Source organism: Scyliorhinus canicula, chromosome 19 (genome assembly GCF_902713615.1).
Source record: "Scyliorhinus canicula chromosome 19, sScyCan1.1, whole genome shotgun sequence".
In the NCBI taxonomy this organism is placed as follows: domain Eukaryota; kingdom Metazoa; phylum Chordata; class Chondrichthyes; order Carcharhiniformes; family Scyliorhinidae; genus Scyliorhinus; species Scyliorhinus canicula.
This window is the reverse complement of record NC_052164.1, coordinates 23,968,465-23,995,592: the sequence shown is the minus strand read 5'-3', so window position 1 is coordinate 23,995,592 and position 27,128 is coordinate 23,968,465. Positions and strand designations below refer to the sequence as shown.

General features: G+C 48.0%; 1 protein-coding gene across 8 annotated transcripts in view; it reads left to right on the top strand.

Moving 5' to 3' along the window:
* mpp2b (membrane protein, palmitoylated 2b (MAGUK p55 subfamily member 2)) overlaps positions 1–27,128 on the top strand; it is a 721,652-nt gene that overhangs the window by 398,159 nt on the left and 296,365 nt on the right. Inside the window, exon 1 of one of the 8 annotated variants that reach the window (XM_038778698.1) lies at positions 19,781–20,216. The exons of 5 other annotated variants lie outside the window; for them this stretch is intronic. In XM_038778698.1, the coding sequence (XP_038634626.1) occupies positions 20,129–20,216 (88 nt within the window). In that variant the 5' untranslated portion in view covers positions 19,781–20,128. Of the gene's footprint in view, positions 1–19,780; positions 20,217–20,415; positions 20,646–26,091; positions 26,111–27,128 lie in introns of those variants that run through there. 2 more of the 8 variants (XM_038778704.1, XM_038778707.1) reach the window with 2 other exon arrangements.

Genomic DNA, 27,128 nt, shown 5'->3' with positions numbered 1-27,128 from the left:
AACCAGTCTTATGAGATTTGACTTCTCCCTCGGGGTCAGCATAGGGACTGAACTTTCCCCTACAGCTAATTGCATTGAGATTTATATGTCTGTTGCAGCCACCATTCCTAAAACTTTGCGTGCCGATATTAACAAGCAGATACCTGAGAAAATGTAACTGTGGATTTTAAGAAAAGGGAATGCAATAGAGAAACTGTCACAATGCCAGATTACTGTGACTGTCCAAGTGTGTACGAAGAAGTGAATGTGCACATTTTCCTTTTGCTTCGCAAGCAAGCCATGTGGAAAAATGTATTTTTCTCCATGCATCAGTATAATGTGAACTTTCAGTGAATACAAACAAACTATTAAAATGGTTGCTGCAACCATGTGACCTTTTGGCATTTTCAGTCCCAGATAGTCCTGAGTCTCAAACAAATAACTAATGAAAGATGCCCATTCACAGCCATTCAGAGAATTTACACATCCATATGTTTAAAGATGGACCATAGGATTATGTCATTCCAGCCGGCCAGTTGTTTTTGTTTCAATATGAATGAAAGAAGCATCAAAATTCAATGTGTATTAGACTAATGTGAATGGACTATCCCTTTTTGGAAAAAGGACTTTGAACTTCTACAAGTCACATGCTGAGGAAGCCATTTTGTTGTCTGCCTTTACAATAACAGTAAGAAGCAGTTCAGCAAACAGTTCCTTCAGAAAGCCATTGAACCAGCTGCAAGTCATCTAACCATCTGACATAATAAACAGCAACACTTTAAAAGTGGGAGAAGGACCGTTTCTCCATGCCTCCCCAATATGTTTCAACTTTGAGTTCATCTGAGAACCAACCTCCTGGAAATTCTACTGTGCGAAGTCTCACAGTTTTCTCTGTAGAACTTTCTCTGCAGAATTCTCTGCTTTCATAAAATCTCTATAGTGCAAAAGGAGGCCATTTGGCCCATCGGTTTGCACAATCCTCCAAAAGAGCACAGTACCCAGGTCCAGTCCCCCACCCTATTCCCCTAACCTAACTTGCACATCCCTGGACACTAAGGGGAAATTTAGCACGGCCAATCTACCTAAACCTGCACATCCTTGGACTGTGGGAGGAAACCAGAGGACCTGGAAGAAACCCACTTTGCAAGCCCTTTGCTTCAACCAAGGCATCAACTCACTAGGAAACTACAGGCCTGCCATGAAAAAAATTCATGCATAATCCAAACTTTGCATGTGTGACAATGTGTGTGAGTCGAGTGAGCGAGCCTTTGCATTTTAAACATCCAGGGCAAGTGTTTAATAATAAATGACCTTTTTCTTAAAACTCACAAAAAACTTGCTGCATGTATTATTTAAATTGGGGCATTCATTCTGAGCGTAAGACCATTAACATAGAAACACATTCATCATGGGCAATAAACAAGAACTCGCAAATCCTGTCATGACAGCTGCCTTTGAAATCGCTTGATGGAAATGGTGCAACACAGGCTAATAAGAGGCCCCGCCCCCAGCTTAACCATTCTCACTGATGAAAGGGGATCAATTCGAAGCCATTGTTCTGCTCTGGGCCAAACTATTGATCAAGCAAACAGTACAGTGAAATAATACATGAATGCATTAAGGCACTGCAAATAAGATCATTTTTGAGTTATCTCCTCAGAACCCGAACCTTTAAGATCCAATTCAATCTTTGGCCAGGAATTCGAGTGGAGTGCCAGTAGGGGTCGGATGGGATAGTGCAAGTACATTGAACTATCATCCACCTTGTTAGCAGACAGGGCCAGAGAGACATTGGCTCAGCGTTACGAACTGTTGCCTGCACAATCCATTGATCAGAAACTCTACTGGGATGGGAGTGAAAACAAATAAAAATGCAATAAATCGATCCATTCATCAGATATTATATTTTCTTGAACAAATTGCAGAAGAAAAGCCATGGATACGTAAATTAAGCTAATATGATGCATAGAACACAAGAAACCTAAGAATTCACAGAGGAATTTTGTGAGGGGTTGAAAAGTGGGTTGGGGCTGTGAAAATATGTGGATCTTGACAACTACGTTTTCATGATTTTATTTTTACTGGGAAACGATGCATAAAATCAGCCGAGTGGAAATGGAACCTGCTGAGTGTGTAGCATTGCTGTCAGAATTCCCACGCACTGCAGGAATGATACTCCCAATAAATCGAATTGAGCGGGATTAGTACTGTGGCTAAATTAGTTAATGTATTCTGTTCATTTTGGTAACCTCTTGCTGGCTTATCTTGATCAAGCAACAAATGTTATCACTGCATAAATATTCACTTTACTGTGAGAAAGTATATAAATGTGATGCCTTTTTAAAGTATGTTTTCTGTGCAAGTGCACAGCAGTTTGGTGAATGTGCTGCACATTCAGATCAACCTGTTTAATCCTAAAATATGTGTGATGTACACATATTAATGCATGTGTCCCGATAAATTGCACAATTATGTTTTAATAAGTTCTTTTTACATGAACCTAAATAGTAAGATTGTTTAATTCTGTTCCCCAACAAAGAACTGTCCTTTAATGAACTATAGGCTATTGCACTTTACAATAGATTTTAAGTAAGGATTTTTCTACCTATGAAGTTAATTCCCGATTGAGAACTCTGCATTGACAGCAGTTCGTAAATTAACATGAACAGATTTCATGCACCCTTCCGCCAGAATTCTAGCCTATTCTCCCACTAGAATTATAACCAATTCTTGCATCTCCACATCCTGAGGCAGTGCTCTCTACTCCTGTTTAATTCTGAAGTACCTGCTGAGTCAGAGAACAGACACAGCCCCCATTAACTTAATGATGATGTGCATAATCATGTTTCCAATCACTTGATTACAATTTCTCTTTGGGGTGCAGACTACTATCATTCTGAGACATCACGGCCGGAGAATCCCCACGAACTGGCCACGCCGGCACGTGATTCTCCACAATGCGGAGAATCGGCGCCGTTTGGTGCCGGCGTGGTTGGCGCAGAGCCAGTCACGGGCCACTCTACACGGCTGGCCCGCCGATTCTCTGGCCCGGATGGGCTGTGCGGTCGTAGGAAAAGAGCCAAGTCCCGCTGGCGCTGTTCTAACCTGCTCTGGGCCAGCAGAACCTCAGCGTGGAAGGGTCGGGTGGCGGCCTGTAGGGGTGGAGGGGGGTTTAGACACCGGGGGGGCCTCTGATGTGGCCTGGCCCGTGATCAGGACCCACTGATCGGTGGGCCGGCCTCTGTGGCTGGGGGCCTCCTTTCCTTCGCGACGGCCCCTGTAGCCTTGAGCCATGTCGCGTCAGGGCGGGCGCGTTGAAGGAGGCCACTGCGCATGTCCTCGTTAGCGCCGGCGCAACTGAGCATACACGGATTCCGCGGCGCACAGTTCGCACCGGGGTCTGCAGCTGGAGCGGCGCGAACCGCTCCAGCGCCAAGCTGGCCCCCTGTAGGGGCCAGAATTAGACGTGGGAGTGGCCCGTTCGCGCTATCGTAAAACGCAACGGCGTTTACGACGGCGCGCACGCTCTGCCGCGGGATTGGAGAAGCCCGCCCCACATCATTATAGCAATGATACAGCAGGATAGCAAAGAGCTAGGTATGTGACTTTATTTTGAAGGCCCATAACTTGTAATAATACATTTTTTTATTGTCACAAGTAGGCTTACATTAACACTGCAATGAAGTTACTGTGAAAAGCCCCAAGTTGTCACATTCCGATGCCTGTTCTGGTCCACAGAGGGAGAATTCTGAATGTCCAAATTACCTACTAGCACATCTATCGGGACTTGTAGGAGGAAACCGGAGCACCCGGAGGAAACCCAAACAGGCACAGGAAGAACATAAGAACTAGGAGCTGGAGTAGGCCATATGGTCCCTCGAGCCTGCTCCGCCATTCAATGAGATCATGGCTGATTTTTTGTGGAATCAGCTCCACTTTCCGGCCCAAACACCATAGCCCAGGGGTGGGCAAACTTTTCCGTGCAAGGGCCGCATTCAGAAATTCACAATTCACAAAGGGCCGCATAGTATATTAAGTAAAATAATTACTTCACCCGGTTATGATTCTGGGCGCCTCATATAGAACATAGAACAGTACAGCACAGAACAGGCCCTTCGGCCCTCGACGTTGTGCCAAGCAATGATCACCCTACTCAAGTCAACGTATCCACCCTATACCAGTAAGTAACCCAACAGCCCCCCCACCCATTAACCTTTAAAAAAAAAATTTTTTTTTAAACAATTTATAAAAAAAAAATTTTTTTTTTTTTTTTAATGACTTGGTGGGCCGCAGAAATACCTTTGGCGGGCCGCATGCGGCCCGCGGGCCGTAGTTTGCCCACCCCTGCCATAGCCCTTAATCCCTTTATTCTTCAAAAAACTATCTACCTTTATCTTAAAAACATTTAATGAAGAAGCCTCAACTGCAGAAACGGCTCTAGGGTTGCTGGCGCCCCGGGCAAGCTGAACTTCGGCGCCCTTCGGGGGGGTGGCTCCGTTCACCAGGGGGGGGGGGGGGGGCGCCGGAGTGACCTGGTACATGATCAGGACCCACCGATCGGCGGGCCGGTCTCTCTGTCGGCAGGCCTCCTTTCTTCCACCGGCGAGCCTGGATCCATCCGCCATGTTTGTGCGGGGCGGCCTGGGGGAGGGCGGCCACCGTGCATGCGCTGGTTGGCACCGGCCCAACTGCGCATGCGCGGGACCCGAGTCTTTTACACGGCCCCTGGTCTCTGACGCCATTCACGCACTCCTTGATGGCGCCCCCTACACATGGCGCCCCGGGCGACTGCCCAAGTTGCCAGTACCTTGAGCCGGCCCTGCTCAACTGCTTCACTGGGCAAGGAATCCCATAGATACACAACCCTATGGGTGAAGAAGTTCCTCCTAAACTCAGTCCTAAATCTACTTCCCCTTATTTTGAGGCTATGTCCCCTAGTTCTGCTTTCACCCACCAGTGGAAACAACCTGCCCGCATCTATCCTATCTATTCCCTTCATGATTTTATATGTTTCTATAAGATCCCCCCTCATCCATCTAAATTCCAACGAGTACAGACCCAGTCTACTCAACCTCTCCTCGTAATCCAACCCCTTCAACTCTGGGATTTACCTCGTGAATCTCCTCTGCACACCCTCCAGTGCCAGTACGTCCTTTCTCAGGTAAGGAGACCAAAACTGAACACAATACTCCAGGTGTGGCCTCACTAACACCTTATACAGTTGCAGCATAACCTCCCTAGTCTTAAACTCCATCCCTCTAGCAATGAAGGATAACATTCCATTCGCTTTCTTAACCACCTGTTGCACCTGTAAACCAACTTTCTGTGACTCATGCACAAGCACACCCAGGTCTCTCTGCACAGCAGCATATTTTAATATTTTATCATTCAAATAATAATCCCTTTTGCTGTTATTCCTACCAAAATGGATAACCTCACATTTGGCAACATTGTATTCCATCTGCCAGACCCCAGCCCATTCACTTAAAACATGCAGACGCTGCACAGAAAGTGACGCAATCCGGGAATTGAACCTGGGAACCTGACGCTGTGAAGCCATAGTGCTAACCACTATGCTATCGAGCTACCTGTTTTCATACAGTGCCTTTTGATTTGGAACAACTCAAAGCTCTTTAGATAATGAGTACAAAAGCAAAATACCGTGGATGCTGGAAATCTGAAGTAAAAACAGAAAGTGTTGCAAATATTCTAGCATCATCTGTGGATGAGATACAGTTAAATGTTTCAGGTCTTTCATCGGAAGTCCTGAGTAGAGACAATTGAACTGAAATGCTAACTCTTTTCTGTCTGCAGATTCCGCCAGATCCAATGAATATTTGCAGCAGTTTCTGCTTATTTCACATATCCAGTTACTGCTTGAAGCTTGGATTGGATTGGATTGGATTTGTTTATTGTCACGTGTACCGAGGTACAGTGAAAAGTATTTTTCTCGAGCAGCTCAACAGATCATTAAGTACATGGGAAGTAATGGGAATAAAAGAAAATATATAATAGGGCAACACAAGATATACAATGTAACTACATAAGCACTGGCATCGGATGAAGCATACAGGGTGTAGTGTTAAACATAGAACATAGAACAGTACAGCACAGAACAGGCCCTTCGGCCCTCGATGTTGTGCCGAGCCATGATCACCCTACTCAAACCCACGTATCCACCCTATACCCGTAACCCAACAACCCCCCCCCCATTAACCTTACTTTTTTTAGGACACTACGGGCAATTTAACATGGCCAATCCACCTAACCCGCACATCTTTGGACTGTGGGAGGAAACCGGAGCACCCGGAGGAAACCCACGCACACAGGGGGAGGACGTGCAGACTCCACACAGACAGTGACCCAGCCGGGAATCGAACCTGGGACCCTGGAGCTGTGAAGCATTTATGCTAACCACCATGCTACCCTGCTGCCTGCTGGGGGTTAATGAGGTCAGTCCATAAAGAGGGTCATTTAGGAGTCTGGTGACAGCGGGGAAGAAGCTGTTTTTGAGTCTGTTCGTGCGTGTTCTCAGACTTCTGAATCTCCTGCCCGATGGAAGAAGTTGGAAGAGTGAGTAAGTCGGGTGGGAGGGATCCTTGATTATGCTGCCCGCTTTCCCCAGGCAGTGGGAGGTGTAGACAGAGTCAATCGATGGGAGGCGGGTTTGTGTGATGGACTGGGCGGTGTTCACGACTCTCTGAAGTTTCTTGTGGTCCTGGGCCGAGCAGTTGCCATACCAGGCTGTGATGCAGCCCGTTAGGTGCTTTCTATGGTCACTCTAATGTAGGGAAGCACAAAAGCAAACATTCTTCTCAACATTGCTTTTATCAGACACAGATATTTAACCACCAGGGTCGGGATTCTCCGACCCCTGGCCGAGTTAGACATAGAACAGTACAGCACAGAACAGGCCCTTCGGCCCTCAATGATGTGCCGAGCAATGATCACCCTACTCAAGTCAACGTATCCACCCTATACCAGTAACCCCCCCCCATTAACCTTATTCTTTAGAACACTAAGGGCAATTTAGCATAGCCAATCCACCTAACCCGCACATCTTTTTACTGTGGGAGGAAACCGGAGCACCCGGAGGAAACCCACGCACACACGGGGAGGACGTGCAGACTCCGCACAGACAGTGACCCAGCCGGGAATCGAACCACCATGCTACCGTGCTGAATCGCCGGGGATCGGCGTGAATCCCGGCCCCGCCGTCCTCCGAATTCCCCGGCCCTCCAAAAGTCGGCGAGGCGTGAGGCACGCCGCCTGCCTCGGAGAATGGCAGGGACCGGTGCGACTCAATGGGCCCCAGGGCTACCCGCATTCTCTGGCCCGCGATGGGCCGAAGACCTGCTAGTTTTTTGCCGGTCCTGCCGGCGTGGATCAGACTAGGTCCCTTAATGGCGGGACCTGGTGGCATGGACGGGCTCCGGGGACCTGGGAGGGGGGGGGGGGGGGCACGGGGCGATCAAGCCCCGGGAGGTGCCCCCACGGTAGCCTGGCCCATGATTGGGGCCCACCGATCCGCGGGCGGGTCTGTGCCTTGGGGGAACTCTTTTCCTACGCGTCGGCCGTGTAAGCCTTCGTGATGGCCGACGCATAGGTGACCTGCGCATGCGCGGGGATGACATCAGCAGCTGCTGACGCTCCCGCGCATGCGCGGACTCTTGTCGGCCGGCGGAGTCCCTTCGGCCCTGGCTGGTGTGGCACCAATGGCCTTCCACGCCAGCCAGCGGGGCTCAAACCACTCCGGTGCCGGCCTAGCCCCTGAAGGTGCGGACGATTCCGCACCTTTCGGGCGGGCCAACGCTGGAGTGGTTCACGTCACTCCGTCCCGCCGGGACACCAGCCCCGTCGGGTACGGGAGAATCCCGCCCCAGATATCGGAAGAAGAATAGCAAGTTGACCGTTCATTAACTTGCAGGAATCATGGGCGGGATTCTCCCGTACCTAACGGGGCGGGGGGTACCGGCGGCCCGCCCCAAAGGTGTACAATCCTCTGCACCTTCAGGGGCTAGGCCGGCGCCGGAGTGGTTTGAGCCCCGCCGGCTAGCGCGGAAGGCCTTTGGCGCCGCGGCAGCCGGGGCTGAAGGGACTCCGCCAGCCGACAAGAGTCCACGCATGCGCGGGAGCGTCAGCGGCTGCTGACATCACTCCCGCGCATGCGCAGGGGTCACCTATGCGTCGGCCATCGCGGAGGCTGACACGGCCGACCCGTAGGAAAAGAGTGCCCCATGGCCCAGGCCCGCCAGCGGATCGGTGGGCCCCGATCGCGGGCCAGGCTACAGTGCCCCCCCCCCCCAGGACCCCGGAGCCTGCCTACACCGTCAGGTCCCGCCGATAAGGCACCTATTCTGATCCACGTTGGCGGAACCGGCAAAAAACCAGCGGGACTTCGGCCCATCGCGGGCCAGAGAATTCGGGCAGCCCCGGGGCCCACTGAGTCGCGCCGATCCCCGTCATTCTCCGAGGCGGGTGGCGCGACCTACGCCTCGCCGACTTTTGGAGGGCCGGAGAATTCGGAGGACGGCGGGGGCGGGATTCACGTCGACCCCCGATGATTCTCCGACCCGGCGGGGGGGTCAGAGAATCCCGCCCAAGGTCTAACGTGGTAACTAACAGTGTCGATATACCACTGCTGCATATCAACAGTGCTCCTTGAATGTTCGTGGTGTCTCCACCATGAGAACAAATCAAAAATTGAACAAAATCATCCATACACTTTTCAGTATGCATTCGAAAATAACCACAGGATAACTCACAGTACTATCATGAGCTTGTAATCTAATCAAGGCACAGATAACGTGTTGTTGAAGTGCAAGCAGTTTCTTCATCATCAAATTCTTACCAGTTGATGTTTATCAGTAACCTTACTGGAGGTTATGCCATATATATGTAGTTAATGTTTTTTTAATGTACCAGATAGGAGAATGATTTATTCAGCGCACAGGATGATTTATAGGACCTTACAGGATCTCAGACAATTTTAGATGCTCAACACCTTAATATAAGAAAAACTTTCTACAAAGCAGTATTTCCATCCTCAGGTTCAGATAAGGATATGACATCAGGAAGCTTTGCTTTTGTCATCCAACCTTTAAATTAGAATATGTTTCTGTGACCCATTATTCTTTTATGATCAAAATATATGTATAAAGCTGAAAATTATTTATTAGATCTCAAAGCAAAACTTGCATTTGTGTATTTCCTTGTATCATGCCTGTTACAAATGCCTCAAGGTACTTCAGATCTAATGAATGAGTTTGGAGTCAATAATCTGCTACACATATCAACGCAATAAGCTCTGTGCATGGAGTTCTACCGCCCCGATTTCAATGAGATTAAACACCAGTTAATTCCTTTTTAGCACTGTTGGTCAAAGGAGGAATTTTGGCCTCTAGGAGGCCTCCTGTTCCTCCAAATATTGCCGTCCAATCTACCTGCCGAAGCAGAGGAACCAGAATATCCCATCCAAAACATGGTTCCTCCCACAATGCAACACTTCCTCATGTCCTTGGAGGTGTCTACCTAACCTGAGTTCATGGAGAGGAGTTTGAATTTATACAACCTTCTGATTCGAAGGCAATGATCAATTGAGCCGAACTGATGTGTTTGAGCCTGATGACGATAAAAGGGTTAGAATTTGTGCACGGGTTTTGGCTTGTACTGAAGCAGCATTGAATTTTCACAATTTACTTGACGTTGTGTGCTGCTGATGTGGCGGCACAAACTCTCCACGTAGCAGACAAAATGTAATGCAGAGAAATGTGAAGTGATTTATTTTGGTTGGAAGGATGGGGAAAGGTGATATAAAATAAAGCTGTTTCTAAAAGCAGCATAGAAGCAGAACAACCTCAGGTATATGCAGAAATCATTAACGGTGGCAGGGCTGGCTGAGAAATTGGTTAATAAAGAATAAAGGATCCTGGGCCTCCGAAATAAGGGCATGGAATACTAAAGCAAGGAGGCTATGGTGAACGTTTAAATGATGCTTCGGCCTTAAAAGGTGTACTGTGTCCCGTTTTGGCCAACATGCATTAGGAAAGGTGTGAATGATGTGGAGATGCCTGCGTTGGACTGGGGTGAGCACAGTAAGAAGTCTTACAACACCAGGTTAAAGTCCAACATGTTTATTTCAAACACTAGCTTTCGGAGCATTGCTCCTTCCTCGGGTGAAGGTGTGAAAGCATGAGAGAGGGTACAGAAAACATTTACGAGAATGTTTCAGGGATGAGGTGGTTAAGGTGTGAAGATAGATTGAAGAAGCTGAGACGGTTAATTCACCCTGGAGAAGAGAAGATTGAGAGGAGAGTTGATAGCGGTGTTCAAGACAATGAGAAGTCCGGACCGAGTAGATAAGGAGGTACTGACTGTTGGTGAAATGGTCAAGAATCAGTGGACACAGATTTATGGTGATCGGCAGAAGAAACAACAGTGGCTTGAGCAAAACTCTTTTCCCAGTGAGGGAGCTTAGTATCTGCAATGCACTGCCTGAGAGTATGGTGGAGGCTTTGAAAGTCAAGGCTTTCAAAAGAGAATTGATAATTGTCTGAGGAAGAACAATGGACGGGATCCAGACTTGTATGGTTAAGTAAGCTTAACTGCTCAGTTAACTGTGCCGACGCCGGACTTAACCGGCACCTGGCATCTACGGGCCTCGCCAAGGAGACCCCAGCAGGTGATGTTTAGCACTGGTCTCCACAAATGGGGTCCTGGTGGAATGGCACTTGGGAGGAGGTTGGGGGGTTCTCTCAGGTGATCGGAGGCCACTGGATGGCTGGCCTCTGGACAGGGTGGTACCTTGGCACTGCTGATGCCGTCTGAGCATCGTGGCACTGTCAGCCTTGCACCCTGGCAGTGCCACCTGGTCACCCTAGCAGTACCAGGCTGGCACCCGGGTGACGCTGCTCAGATGTCCAGGTGGTGCTGGCAGGGACACTGCCAAGTTGCCAGGTGGGCAATGCCAAGGTGCCTAGATGGCATTCTGACTGTGCCGGGGATGGGGCCTGGGGATACACTGCCCATATGAGGTGGAGTGCGGCGGGGGGCGGGGGTGGGGGGGGGGGGGGTGGGGGGGGGGGGGGGGGGGCTTGAGGATCCTCCAACAGGTGAGTTGGGCCATTGGGGGGTCCGGAACCGAGAGATTGGGGTGATATTTTTTAATGTTGCCCCGATTTTTTTGTGCATTGATGAACGGAGCTCCTCACTGCAGGAAATGCGACAATGTGCTGCCTTGGCGGTACATTCCCCGCTGAGGCCCGAAAAGGAAAGAGCGTGTTAGATAGCGAGGTCAATTCCAGCTAATCCCACCCAGAATGGACTCTTTCTTTTGTTAGATCATGTAGAAGAAGAAAATGAAAATTAAGGCATTGTTGCATGTTTTTGGCAGTGTGCCTTATGAAGGCACTAATTGAATTTGAAATATGGCAGCCATTAAATTGTATAAGTCTATAATTAGCTTATATGTTATGTGAATGTGTACAATTTGTGCAAGCCAAATATTGTCTACGGAATTGGAAATTACAGGAAGTATTTTGTACGTTATGGAATTTTATATCTGCGGCAGTCTGTCGTATTTTGGATGGAAGGCTCGGTCTATGTTGCTGAGTGCATCGAAGTAGGACATTGTTTGAGAAGCTTTGTTTTTAATGGGAATGAGCTTTGTGGGAGTTGGAATGACGAGAGCCAGTGGGAGTAGATAGGAGATTTCAGGCTGAGTGGTCAGAGGTATAAACAGTAGGGAAGGAATGGAAGGGACGAATGGCTGTGTGAAAACGTAATGGTGGCAGCTAGCGGTTGGATTTTAGGTTGGGTGGTTAGAGCAAATAACAAAATACACGGCATCACGCCAACCCAACTGGGACAGGACATAAGAACAGATGAGAGAAGAAGGCACGGCAGAAGGCCAGAAGGAGAAGGGGGTCAGGAAGAAAGGGGGGAGAGGGGAGCAGGGGACCCAACCAGAACCAAACGCCTACCAATGTTTACAGCAAAAAACATTGGGTATAGACCCCTGAACAGTCGTGGTGATGTTGGGGATGGAACCATCAATTCAGCGAACACGTGTAGTTGGATCTGAACAGAGGCTTTAATACACTTACAACAGAGCCAGCCTATTCGTCGTTGAACTTCAGATGAACTGCAGGCTGGCTCTAAGGCACTGATCTTTATACATCAGTCCCAGGGGGAGGAGTCCTGGGTGGAGCCAAGGGAGGAGCCCAGTACAAACTCTCGCGTACTCCCAGAGTGACTCCCCCTGGTGGTCGGATAGTGCAACTGCACTTACAATGGTGGATAGTGAACATATATACATGGAGTTATATTGGCAACTATATACAGCATTGATCTTACAACGGGTAGATAACGAACATATATACATGGAGTGATATTGGCAACTATATATAGTGTGAATCACATTCACCACAGTTGGAACAGGAATTATACAGGAAATTAGAGATGCATGCGATAAAGGAACATCTGCAATTATGGGTGATTTTAATCAGCATATAGATTGGGCAAATCAAATTAGTCACAATACCGCAGAGGAGGAATTCATAGAGTGTATACGGGATGGTTTTCTGGAACAATACGTTGTGGAACCAACTAGAGAGCAGGCCATCCTAGACTGGGTAATGTGTAATGAGAACGGAATCATTGGCAATCTAGTTCTGTGAGCCCCCGTGTGGATGAGCGACTATAATAAGATAGAATTTTTAATCAAGGTTGAGAGTGAAGTAGCTGATTCTGAGACGAGCGTCTTGAATCTTAATAAAGGAAACTATGGAACATGAGATGGGAATTGACAACTATCGATTGGGAAACATTACTTAATGGGGTGACTGTGGATAGGCAATGGCAAATATTCAAGGAGCACATGGTGGAACTGCAACAATTGTTTATTCCTGGCTTACAAAGAAAATTATGAGATGTTGTTCGATCCAAGGAAGAAGCCTACAAATTGGCCAAGAAAAACAACAGGTCTGAAGATTGGGAGCAGTTTAGAATTTAGTAAAGAAGGATCAAGAGGTTGACTAAGAAGGGGAAAATAGAGTACGAGAGTAAGGTTGGAGGGAACATAAAAATTGATGGTAAATGTTTCTGTAGGTACTTGAAGAGCAAAAGATTGTTGAAAATAAATGTAGGTCTCTTATAGTCAGAAACAAGAATTTAATAATAATCTTTATCGTCACAAGTAGACTTACATTAACACTGCAATGAAGTTACTGTGAAAAGCCCCGAGTCGCCACATTTGACCACCTGTTTGGGTACACAGAGGGAGAATTCAGAATGTCCAATTCACCTAACAGCACGTCTATTGGGGCCAGTGGGAGGAAACTGGGGCGCCCGGAGGAATCCCACTCAGACACTGGGAGACCGTGCAGACTCTGCACAGACAGTGACCCAGCTGGGAATCGAACCTGGGATCCTGGTGCTGTGAAACCACAGTAATAACCACTATGCTATTGTGCTGCCCCAATGGGGGAACAAAGAAATGGCTGAGCAACTTAATACATGTTTTGGTTCTGTCTTCAAAAATGAGGACACACATAAGGGGCACAATTCTCCCAAAGGGAGTCTAAGTGCCGATGGCGGAGTGAAAACCGGAGTGTTTCACTCCAGCGTCGGAGCCCACTCCCAGCCTCCTATTTTCCCGCCCCTGGGTGTCTAGGAGCGGCGCCGCGTCTTGCGGGGCGGCGGAGGAAAGGAGGTCCTCCCTTAGAGAGACAGACCAGACCCCATCGGAGGCCCCCCCGGTGCAGGAACCCCCCCCCCCTCCAGCGTTCCGGCGCAGTTCCCGCCGGCAGCGACCAGGTGTGGATGGCGCCGGCGGGAACCTGTCGGGTTGGGGCGGCCGCTCGGCCCATTGGGGCTGGAGAATTGCCTCTCGCCTTTTGCAAACGGCGAGCGGCGATTCTCATAGCGGCCAGCTATGATTCTCGCCGCGCTGGTTTGGGGGGGGGGGGGTTGGGAGAATCGCGTGCCGGGGCAGCGTGACGGGACTCGTGCGTGCTCCGGCGATTCTCCCACTCGGCGTGGGGGAGGAGAACTCCGCCCAAGATACCAGAAGTGTTGGGGGGATCAGGATTTAGTGAGAGGAGTGGTATTAATATTAGTATTAATATCAATATTAGTAGAGAAATGGTATTGGGGAAATTGATGGGATTAAAGGCTGATAAAGCCCCAGGGTCTGATATTCAACATCCCAGAGTACTTAAGGAAGGGGCTCTAGAAATAGTGGATGTATTGGTGGTAATCTTCCAGGACTGAATATACACTGGGACAGTTTCTACAGATTGGAGTGTAGCTAATGTAAATCCACTATTTAAAAGGCAGGTAGAGAGAAAACAGGGAATTATAGACCAGTAAACATGACGTCAATAGTGCGGAAAATTCTAGAATCCAAATTTTAGAGCAGAGCACTCAGAAAACAATGGCAGGATTGGGCAGAGTCAGCATGGATTTATGAAGAGGAAATCATACTTGACAAATCTACTGGAATTCTTGGAGGATGTAGCTAGTAGAGTTGACGAGCCAGTGGATATGGTTAATTTGGACTTTCAGAAACCTTTTAACAAAGTCCCACAAAGAGATTAGGATGTAAAATTAAAGCACATGGGATTATGGGTAGTGTATTGAGAAGATTAGAAAACGGGTTGGCAGCCAGGAAACAAAGAGTAGGAATGAACGGGTCTTTATCAATTAGCAGACAGTGACTAGTGGGGTACCTCAGGGATCGGTGCCAGGACCTCAGCTGTTCACAATATATGGCAATGATTTAGATGAGGGAGCAAATGGTAATGAGCAGGATTCTCCGTTGGCTGATACCGAAATCGCGGAACACAATTGGGTGGAGAATTGGTTTCAACGCCAAAATCGCGGCGGGCGCCGATTTGACCTCTTATCGCAATCGTCATCACCTCGACAGCTGCGTCAATGCATTCCGGAAGGCACGTACAGAGAACACCGCTTACATATCGTTCATAGGCCAGACCCAACATCCCCCGGAGCCCCAGCGATGCTCCATCTCCAATGGCTGAGTTCCCAATGGCACGGTTCACTTGTGCCTTTAAAAATTGTGAAACCGGCGACATGGCTGATGAGGGAGAGGAGGTAGGACACAGAGAGGAGTGACTGTGGGCTGCAGGGCCGGACACTGGCCGGGCTGGATAGGGACACCAGATGGACCCGCCCCATCTCCAGCAGGTCCTGCAAGACGCATGTTCAGACTGCGGGCCGGGGAGTTCTAGGGGTCAGCGTGTGGGTGCGGGGTGGTGAGGGTGGTGGGATATAAGCGTGTGTGGGGGTGGAGTTGGGTGGGGTGGTTGATATATGTGTCATGTGGAACCGCAACTCAGCAGTGTCTCACTCCTTCATCCAAACTCCACCCCGGCGACCTCCTTTTCTTCCATGTTGCCGACCGTATCCAGTGCTCTCTGCTCTCCCACGAAGAGAGGCCGCAGGTCTGGCGGTCCCCCTCCTGGCTTCTCCCACTACCAGCGGTTGTGGGTGACCTTCTCCTGAGGGGCGGCAAGTGGGGAAACAGAAACCTACAGCATTAGACAGTCCGACGCATGCAGCCCAGGGGGTGGGTAGCTGGTGGACTCAGTGGCCAGGGCACCTGGCCATGGCGGCCAGTAAAGGTGCCGGCATGTAGTGTAGGGTGGAGGTTCGGCCGCGCTCCGGGTGGGGGGGCGTTTCAAGCATGTGGGATGGGAGTTAGTGCCAAGGGCACAGTGCGGCCTACTCACGCTGGCCACGCTGAGGAGGTCATGCAGTTTTTGTCGGTACTGCTGGCCGGTCATGTTTCCCACGGCGCTCACCGTCTCTGCCACCTGCGCCCAGGCAAGGCGAATGTCGGCAGATGGCAGCCTCCTTCCCGGGCCGGGGTACATCCGCCTATCCTCCACCGCATCTAGGTGGGTTTCCAGCTCAGAGCCGGTGAATCTTAGAGCCGTGCGTCTTGCAGTCTTCTTGTTGGCTGGGATGCTGTGTGTGGGGAGTGCAGTATGTATGTGCGGCTGCAGCTTGTCAGTCTCCTGAGTGTCAATCGTGAAACTGGCGAATCTGGCACCATTTCTAATTGGAATCAATTGTGTTCCTGGTGGCGCCGGTGCTAGCCCTTAACAGTAGCGGAGTTGGTCAAGGTGCGGCACCCGTTTTACTATCGTGGAACCTCACGAATTCTGCGCCAGCGTAAACACATTGGGCGGGATTCTCCGATTGCTGATACCAAAATTGCATTTGGCGATTGGCCGGAGAATCCGTTTTGACGCCGAAATCAGTGGCGGTGTCATGATTCAGATGCTCCACCCCCTCCTAAACAGCGTTTTCGGTGAGTACACCACACGCCGCTGGGACGGCCTCAGGACATCACCTGAAGGCCCTTCCCGAAGTTCCAGCCCCGATGGGCTGACTTCCTGACGGCGAGGGGGGCGTGGTCTCAGTTTTCGGTGACCTCGCGTGGCGGCTGCGGACTGTGTCCTGGAGGGACTGGTGGGGAGTGGTGAGGGGTTGAGTGGGGGGGGGGGTTACAAGGGGGCACTATTTGGCAGGCTGGGTCCACATGCGGCCAGTGCCATGTTGTACGGCGTGACCATTGCAAGCTGCCATCGTGCGCATGCGCAGCCTCGGACCCGGCAATTCTCTGTCCGTATCTGCAGATAAAGCCGGCTTTACGTGGCGTGGCTGTTAGCCCCATCACCGGGCGGAGCATCGGTGCCGGGATGGCGCCGGCGTTTTAGTCATAAGACTGTACAGATGGGGCTGGAAGTTCCGCTGTCAGGCTGCTCCATTTTGCCAGTAGCTTGGGGGTTTCCTGACTGCATGAGGTTGCCCCACAGTGGGAAACACAATTGACCAGTCGGCGAAACGGAGCATCCCGCCAGTGTGCTGAACCAGAAATGTGGTGCGGCGGAACGGAGAATCCAGCCCATGCTCCAGGCATAGCCTCAAAATCAGAGAATCCAACCCTTAGTCTCAGAAACGGAGAATTCCTTCACCCTTCACCTGATGATGCCATCAGGCTCACGCCCAAGAAGAGCATGAGCCTGGATTGCATAGATTATAATAAATTATAATATAATTAACAAGCCTAATGCCACTACATCCGTCCTTGACGTGTCATCCCACCCAGCCAGGGAGACGTCATACGGGCGAATCACTACTGGTTTCCAGAAACAAAAACTGATTGTGATAATCACGCCAAGGGGCACACAGGTAAGTATAGCTTCCGGGTAGTGAGCAATCTGCCCTGGCACTGCGGCCCTCTGGGAGCCTCCTTGGGGGGGGGGTTCCCTTATGTGTTGGGGTGGAAGGGGAGTGCTCCGATGCCTGTGAGGGGGAGAGTCTGCAGCTATATGTGTGCTGGGCCCCCTCCCCTTCCCCGATGCTTGTGGAGTGTCCTTCGTGTCTGTGGCACTGTGGGCTGGAGTTTATGAAACACAGATTGAGGCACCCTTTAAAGATGGCGCCCTGAACCAGTGATGGCGCAAACCACGACCCTCGATTTTCTGTGCACCGAGATTCTGAAAATCTGGAGTGAAAACTAGGCTGGATTTGTGGAGAGATACATGCTGGTTTTCAATCTGAATGATAGAATCCCGGCAATGAAGGAGGCCATTCGGCCCATCGAGTTCTGCACTGACTTTCCAAAAGGGCACCCCACTTAGGCCCACTCCTTTGCCTTATCCCCTTATCCGTAACCATACTTAAGGGTTGGAAACCAAGGGACAATTTACCACCTCACCTGCATATCTGTGGACTGTGGCAGGAAACCGGAGCAGCCGGAGGAAACCCACACAGATTCTGGGGGAGCTTACAAACTCACACAGTCGCCCTAGGTCAGAATTGAACTCGGGTCCCTTGAAATGTGAGGCACTAGTGCTATCCACTGTGCCACCATGCTGCCCAAACCTGACACCTGACAAATTTTGGAAAATTCTACCCATCGTCCCTGCCCACCAAAAAGATTTTCAGGCAGAGCTACGATCCTTCTCCCAACATGCCACAGTATTTATTGTTATGGCAGCGGGAGTTCAGAGCAAACAATCGTGAAGTTCTGAGAATCAAAGCCAGGCCAATAATGCACATCTAATTATGACTTGAGCCCCATGCAATAGTAAGACCCTGCTTAATGATCTGGCTTTTCCTTGTTACCCTCGTGCTAGTGAATAATTGTACACCTACCTTTTGCATTTTTGAATATTCAAATCATTTGCCTTTGAGTATTTTTGCTGCATTTCATTTTTTGGAGTCTGCTGAGGCTGGTCAACTAGCGGAGAAACTTGTCCCACCGACCGTCCCAGAATTTCTCCCAGTGGGCTACTATAGAATGAGGTAACGTTCAATGAATTGCGATTAACTGGCAGGAACGTCAGATGCACTTATCCATGAGGATTGGCATATCAGGAAGTTCATGAAATTGAGAGAGGGAGAAATGTATGGCTCGATTCAACCAAATGGGAACAAAGTCCCATAGTGAGTGCGTTTAGCTACGTCTCTCTCGGTGCTCACAGTGCCAAATAACACATGGCTATTCAACGTGACTCGCATTGTATAAGGGGCCTTAACTGGGAACACGCAGTCGAGGCTACACATAGCCCCATTTTGTGCAGTGGGGAGCTTCACAACCCAAACCCCGCAGTGTAGCGAGACATCGGGATGCCATTTTTAAATGGCGTCATGATCTCTGAGGCTCCCAAAGTGATCACTGCCTCCCCCCAGCCCACACGCACGATGGGAGTGTCCCCTGAACCCCCAACGTCCACGCAGGGCACCACCAGCCAGATTGTGCATGTGCAAAAATCGCAAGCTTGGTACCTGGGCAGTGCCAGGCTGACACCCAGGTGGCATTGTCAAGGTGCCAGGCTGGCACTGCAATGGTGCCCACGTGGCATCAGCAGTGCCAGGGCACCACCCTGTCCAAAGGGCATGCATCGGGGGGCCTCCAATCCCCTGGGCGACCCCCACGAGTGCTGTTTTTGTCTGGTCCCCATTTGTCGTGCCCAGTGCTGAACAGCACTCGCCCGAGGTCTCCGCGGTGAACGGGATGAATCTCAAAGCCTCAGGTACCTTGGAAATCTGCACGTTAGAGTGAGGCTAACTGTCGTGTTCTGATATACAGATTTGCCAAAAGTGATCCTGCCCACAATGGGCAGCATTTACTTGCAACGTCTCCTGGCTTGTATTGGCCATGCTGCGCAGCAGCAAGATGCTTTTCTGGTGCAGCGTGGCCATTGGAAGTGCCTTTGGGGTGAGATGTTCCCACCAGCCCACAACGTGTTTTTCGGTGGCAGAGGCGCCCCGCCAGCGGGATCTACCAGTCCTGCCATTGTCAATGGGATTTCCTGTTGACATCACCCCTCATCACCGCCGGGAAACCCTTGGGCCGGCGTGGGACCGGAATTTCCTGTCAGCGTGAACGGCCGTTAAATCCCGCCCTTAATCATTAGCCTGTGTCAATTACTACCCGGAACAAAGCGGAAGACCAACAGAAAGCTGGAAAGATGGGAAAACGAGACATCGGCTCCCTCTTCTTGAGGGTAAAGACAACTTTCCCAATTGCCCAACAGTGACTGAGTGACATGGACCAACAATTATGGTGGGTATGATGTGAGCGGCTTTAGATTATGTTATCTTCTACTGGAAATCTGCATATTTGTGCCCCGAGGAAAACTATTGAGAGGGGAAATTAATAGCAATTAAAATAAAATATAATTTCTTCAAAATGGTGTTCGGCACTCGAAGGGTTATTTAAACAATAAAAGAGCTTTTACAATTTGAAGCCGATCAAATTACTTTGGGCAGGGTGCTGTGGGGAAGGAACATGTGAAAAAATGTACAATAGGATTTAACATTGTTGCTATCACCTTGTTTGTGGATTCAAGTCAGTTGGAGTTTGTGTGTATAAAGGCAGTGTTTGGAGTGCTTCGCTAGACAGAAGCCACCAAGGGTGATCCTAAGCACATTAAACTGTTTGCTCATTCAAACATAAAAGGTGCTGGACTCTCATTGATGATCTCCATGAGAGCCAGCCGGCATGTATCCTGTTTGACCTCCTAAAGTAGAGAAAGGGCCACTGGAGCCTAGACGTTTACTAGAGGCAGCAGAGGCAGCAAAGTGTTCTCCAGCTGAAGTGAAGCCCAACATGGCTAATGGTCGACCACGCAGAACCTCATCAGAAGTAGATTCTTCAGCATCATTCAAAGTGACTGAGTCAAACCAGAGTGAAGGAGGTAAAATTTCTCTTCTGAAGGGGCTATTTAAATGATAATTATCATCAGATGTTTTGCTGTAATGACGCTTTAGTTGCTACTTTCAAGTGTGTCGTATTAATGAGACTGCAGTATTGTCAATGCACAGCACTTGTGTATTTAACTCTTCAGTATATTACACAAAGGAATAAGCCTGAAACCGGAAGCTTTGTTCTGAGCAGCACATTTTGTTCGATTCACTTGAACAATTGTACCCTGTTTATATTCTGCAATCTACATCCTTCTCATTTTAAAATAATAAAGAGAGCAGTGTTAGAACAAGGACAGTAAAGGATATTTGGAGAATTGTCAGTCCAGACAACTCTACTTCGTTACAGAAGCAGATATCAAGTGTCAAATGTGGATGCAGGGAATGGCTGATACTAACTTGTCATGACATTACCAATCCGGGTAAGAGAGTGTAAAATATTTTACCTTTTCATGTTCATGTCGCCTCATGAAAAGCTGTGGAGGAGCGAAGCGTGTGCCAGGCTGCACATATTCCGTGAGTGAGCAGAGAAGATTTGCATTTAAATCAGTTTGCTGCTATCTGAGCATTTATTAAAGATGAACTAACTGTTGGGAGCTCTCCTTCCTGAGACCAGTTGTTGGCAAAACAGTTCTTGGTGCTGCTTGTTGATTTTTATTTTTCAAAACTTATTTTCTTTGGGGCAGCACGGTAGCACAAGCGGATAGCACTGTGGCTTCACAGCACCAGGGTCCCAGGTTCGATTCCCTGCTGGGTCACTGTGTGGAGTCTGCACTTTCTCCCCGTGTCTGCGTGGGTTTCCTCCGGGTGCTCCGGTTTCCTCCCACAGTCCAAAGATGTGCAGGTTAGGTGGATTGGCCATGATAAATTGCCCTTAGTGACCAAAAAGAGTCAGGAGGGGTTATTGGGTTACGGGGATAGGGTGGAGGTGAGGGCTTGAGTGGGTGCAGACTTGATGGGCCGAATGGCCTCCTTCTGCACTGTATGTTCTATGTTCTTCAAGTAAGGTATTTTGCCGAATTACAGCGTGGAGATTTAGACATTCTACAGCTGGAAATTACTGTTGTAAGACAAGTTAAAACACTTGCGATCATCTTCAGCCACAAATGTTGAGAGGATTATCTATCGCTGCCTCGTCCTGAGGTCCTCGGCATCAGAGAAGCCAGCCTTCAGGCGATTTGATTCACTTCTTGTGCTATCAAGTCACGGCTGAAGGCAACTATCATTTGCACCTCACAAGCAGCAGACAGTGACTCCCTCACACAAGGGCAAGTCTAACCACCCCCACTAGATATTCAGCAACATTACTATTGTCCAATCCCTTATCAGCATAAACATCCGGATGTCAGCATTGGCCAAAAACTTAGCTGGGTCAGTTACATTAATGCAATGGCTGGAAGAGCAGGTCAGATGTTGGCATTTCTGTGGTCAGTAAGATCCTGTCCACCACCTGCAGGGCACAAGTCAGGAATGTGATGGAGCCTCAGAGGGTTGCGCGGCTTGGGAACTCCCAGAAGGCATTGGACGCAGGTCCCTTGAATATTTTTAAGGTGGAGGTAGCTAGATTGTTGTTTAGTAAGGGGATAAAAGTTTATTGCGTCTAGATGGGAATGTAGAACTTGAAACATAAACAGATCAGCCATGATCTTATCAAATGACAGAGCAGGCTGGAGGGGCCAAATGGCCTATGCTTCTCCTATTACGTTATGTTTGCATATTCTCTAATCTTCAAGATGTGTGCAGCTCCAATAACGTTCAAGAGGCGCAATGTCACCAAGGACAAAGCGTCCCCCTTGATTGGTACCCCATTTGTCAACTTAATCATAGAATTTAGAATTTACAGTGGAGAAGGAAGCCATTCGGTCCATCGATGCCGCACTGGTCCTTGGCCTCCACCCTATCCCTGTAACCCAGTAACCCCCACCTAGCCTTTTGGACACTAAGGCCAATTTACCATGGCCAATCTACTTACCCTGCACATCCTTGGACTGTGGGAGGAAATAGGAGCACTTGGAGGAAACCCACACAGACACGGGGAGAAAGTGCAATCTCCACACAGTCACCTGATGCCGGAATTGAATCCGGGCCCTTGGAGCTGTGAGGCAGCAGTGCTGACCACTATGCCATCGTGCTGCCCCTATCACGCACTCCATCGCCAGCATACTGTGGCAGCTGTGTGTGCCATCTACATGATGCGTGGCAGCAACATTATTTTTAAAATAAATTTAGAGTACCCAATTATTTTTTTCCAATTAAGGGGCAATTTAGCGTGGCCAATCCACCTACCCTGCACATCTTTGGGTTGTGAGGACGAAACCCACGCAAACACGGGGTGAATGTGCAAACTCCACATGGACAGTGACCCAGAGCCGGGGCGTGGTAGCAACCTGTCAAGTCTTCCTTTGACAGAATGGTAGCATTGTGGATAGCATAATTGCTTCACAGCTCCAGGGTCCCAGGTTCGATTCCGGCTTGGGTCACTGTCTGTGCGGAGTCTGCACATCCTCCCCGTGTGTGCGTGGGTTTCCTCCAGGTGCTCCGGTTTCCTCCCACAGTCCAAAGATGTGCAGGTTAGGTGTATTGGCCATGATAAATTGCCCTTAGTGTCCAAAATTGCCCTTAGTGTTAGGTGGGGTTACTGGGTTATGAGGATAGGGTGGAGGTGTTGACCTTGGGTAGGGTGCTCTTTCCAAGAGCCGGTGCAGACTCGATGGGCCGAATGGCCTCCTTCTGCACTGTAAATTCTATGTAAGAACTATGTAAGCTCCTCTGAAACTCGCAACCCCTACCACTTAAAAGACCAAGGGCAGCAAAGCATGTGAAGACCACCATATCAAAGGTCCCCTCCAAGTTGCACATCATCCTGACTTGAAAATACGTCTATGTTGCTTCATCACTGCTGGATCAAGATCCGTGGACACCCTACCTTAAAGCACTACTAGGTGGACTCCAGCAGTTCAGGAAAGTGGCTCACCACCACCTTCTTGAGGGTACTAGGGATGATTAATAGAAACAATGGCCTTGCTTGCAATGCCCATACCTGTGAATGAATGAAAGAAAAATTAGAATTCAAGATATCTTAAAAAGAGCAGTTATAGTGGGAATTGGTAACAAAAAGAGAAACAAGAATTGAAACAGAGCATCCAGGAGCAGGAGAGATTCCTCGACCTTTCACGCAGATCGACCATCTGAAAGACTGAATTTTCAAAGAAAAATTCAAAAGTACACGATTTTGCGACAACACTGAAAGTATCTTTTATCTGAACATCTTGAGGGCCTGGTTTTTGCAATGCTTTTGGAGTACTTTGCAGCAGGTAGATAGATAGATTCTTGATTAATACAGGGATCAGAGGTTATGGGGAGAAGGCAGGAGAATGGGGATGAGAAAATATCAGCCATGATTGAATGGCAGAGCAGACTCGATGGGCTAAGTGGCCTAATTCTGCTCCTATGTCTTATGGTCTTAGGTGACTTTAATGAGGAACCACAGATGCTAGTTCAGCAGTTACTTGTTACCCAGTGTTAAATTTTGCTCTCTGGAGAAGAGAGGAGGAAATTGTTAAAGATTCAGTAAATTATTGGAAAGGGTTTGAGAGTTAGAAAGCGCAGTTCAAAATTAAGGAAATGTAAGGAACAAATGTGATAGAGATGTAGAACAGATTGCCAGCAGTGGAGGCAGCGCATATAATCCTTATAGCATTTAAACCAATTGATTTATTCCTTTTTAACTAAGAGTCTACAAGGCCATTAGAGTATGGTAAGAAAACTAATGGGTGGTCTGAAAAGGTAGGCTAGATGGGCCAATGTCTCATGCCTAAAAACCTATGTGTTGGATTCTCACATTGCCAAGAAGAGTCCGCGTACCTTTAAAAATTAGGGTGGGACCCACATATGGGAATTCAGCTTCCCAATTCCTGTTTTTGCCGGCAGGGGAAAGTGGCCGGGTGTGAATCAAGCAAGATGGAATCTCCGACTCAGCATTGCCATTTGAACCTCATTCTGAATTTAAACAGCCCTTTGTGGCTGTTGCCAAGGTTCTTAACCCACACTGTGAGTCATGAATTGATGGAGCAGGCACAAATACTCTTAAAGATCAATTTAACTGTCAAAATATGAAGTTTTTAAAACTCCCTACTCTTTAAACTGTAAAGGAAACTGGCTGTATCTATCAGTGATTGTCTTAAAAAAACCTCTGCTGGACTCCTTTGATTGACAGCCTTCTATTTCAGCAGTTTCAGTGGAGTCTATTGTTGACATTTCCCTAAGGGCTAGCCATTATGAATGCTTGGCTGAGTTTCAAAAGTTACAGTTATCTTACCAGGGGGATCTGAATTCATAGTTTGTTTGACAGTTATATGAGGCTATTAATGGATTAGGGGTAGAAACAGGTATTTGTTTGTTTCCTATAAGAGATTAAGAGATTAACAGCTTCAGATTTAAAAGATTTGATGCTTTCGTAAGTGGGAACTTTTTTGATATCAAGTCTGTATTGTGAGAGCTCCTATATATATATTTTATGTGTTTTTTGTCATCTCTACATAATTCATGATGGATATTGGATGAATACATTGATTTATTATGGGGTGTATGGAGGGTGGATGGGATATAAATTAGAAATAATTTGGCATGAGGGGTATGACGAACCAATGGGTAGGCGGGGCATTGTGTTGGCACAGAGGGCAGAGGGTAGAAGTTGTTTCCTCTTGTAGGAGAGTCTAGAACTAGAGGGCATAATCTCAGAGTGAAGAGTCGATCATTTAAGACAGAGATGAGGAGACATTTCTTCTCTCAGAGTGAATCTGTGAAATTCTTTACGTCAGAGGACTTTGGAAGTTGGATCATTAAACATGTTCAAGGCTGAGAGAGACAGATTTTTAATCAGTAAGGAGATCAATGGTTATGAGGATAAGGCGGGAAAGGGGTGTTGAGGATTTTATCGGAGCAATTATGATCCCACTGAATGGCAGAGCAGATTCGATGGGCCGAATGGCCTACTTCTCTTCTACATCTTTTGGGCTTTTGGGACTATGGGGAGTGAATTGGTTTGGTGAGGGCTAGGTAGTCACAAATCCTCTTTTAAAAAACACTGGGATGAAGTCCCAGAGAACCAAAATGAGCTTTCTAACCAGCCCACCTTGGTGCTCGTCTGTCCCGTGTCCTCCGGGCATCTGCTTCCGAGGCTGGCGGACCCAAACCTATCCCCAACTCATCTTCGCAGGGTGAAAATTTTATGGTTAACTTTCTACAGAGGTAGGGCAGCACGGTGGCGCAGTGGGTTAGCCCTGTTGCCTCACGGCGCCGAGGTCCCAGGTTCGAATCCCGGCTCTGGGTCACTGTCTGTGTGGAGTTTACACATTCTCCCCGTGTTTGCGTGGGTTTCGCCCCCACAACCCAAAGATGTGCAGAGTAGGTGGATTGGCCTCACTAAATTGCCCCTTAATTGGAAAAATGAATTGGGTATTCTAAATTTATATTAAAAAAAACTTTCTACAGAGGTGGTCTGGCGTATCAGGAAACCTTCCTCTCGTATTACCTGCCTCAATGGCCAAAATCCAGCTCTGTATAATCACTGAGATATAAAAAGGGATAATTTTACATTTAAAAGTATTTCCCCTTTGGGCAACTTTTCTCCGTCAGAAATGGACAAACCTCTACTTAACTGGCAGAGCTCAGGTTCCGAGAAGTCCACAGCTGATTTGTGATTTTCCAGTTAGACTGGTTTAGATGGGCCAACCATGGCATGAAGTTTAGACTGAGTCAGGTTTGTGGGAGGAGTTTTAGACAAAAACAAAGTACTTATTCATTCTGAAAGTGTTAGTAAGAATTCCTCTGGCCACTGTGAAGTAGGATGATACATTGCTGCAGAGCAAGCGTACAGATTAACAAGGTACACCAAGGAAAGGAAGCCTTCATAAACACATTTGCATGCAGAGAAAAGAAAAATGGCTACTTTGTGAAGCTGTTCACCTCCTGGTAACCCCTTAACATCAAGTATAACTTTCTATTTGCATGGAAGTTGAATACGGATTTTTTAACTGAATACTTGGTCCAGAATTAGAATATATTTAAAGCACACTGCGCACGAGAAAACAATATCTATGCAAACCGTGTAAATAGCAATCCTTGCGATGCATGTATTAAATATGGGGAGCTTTGATATATTTCCTTGATTCATGGAAGATATATAAATTATGTATTTTATATTGTTGTTTTGATATAGCAGTGTGTCAGAGTAGGAGTCTCAAGTAAATATTAAACAATCACGGCTTGCTTTTTACATACTAAGCTCTGCAGTTTGCTAAATCGAGAATGGACGCTAAGGATTAGTAGAAAATCTAAGGGAAGTGATTAAAGGCATGGTCCAAGAGATTTAACAGAACTGCTAAATCAACTGATTAATTTTGATTTCTGAACACCATACACTCTTATGTTCAATTGTAAAACATTGTAAACTCATGTGTTCGAATTAATTGGATCCCAAGCTCATTCAATACTAATGACCCTATTCATCCTAATTCAACTTTTCATTGCATGCAACTTGCATCTTTGTTTCACTAAAATATCCAGTGAGAGTGTTACACACGTAATGGAGCAAGTATTGAGAAAAATGCATTCAAAGAAATCCTGACTTTTTGAAAGTGATACATGTATATGGATGAGAGACGATAACTTTACAAAGTTGCACCTATCAGACCTCTCCCATAGAAATGCTTGTAAGGAACTTGGCTTTGTACTTCACAGTATTCCGATCTTCGTTTTAATAGCCAGCAGGTTCTGCATACTGTGTACCCACATCCCAATATATACTTCAAGCAATAAAGGCTTTCCACTAGGAGCCTCTAAATTACCTCCAAGATACATGCTCCTCATCACAGACTTTCGAAAGAGTACATAAAATTGTTTGT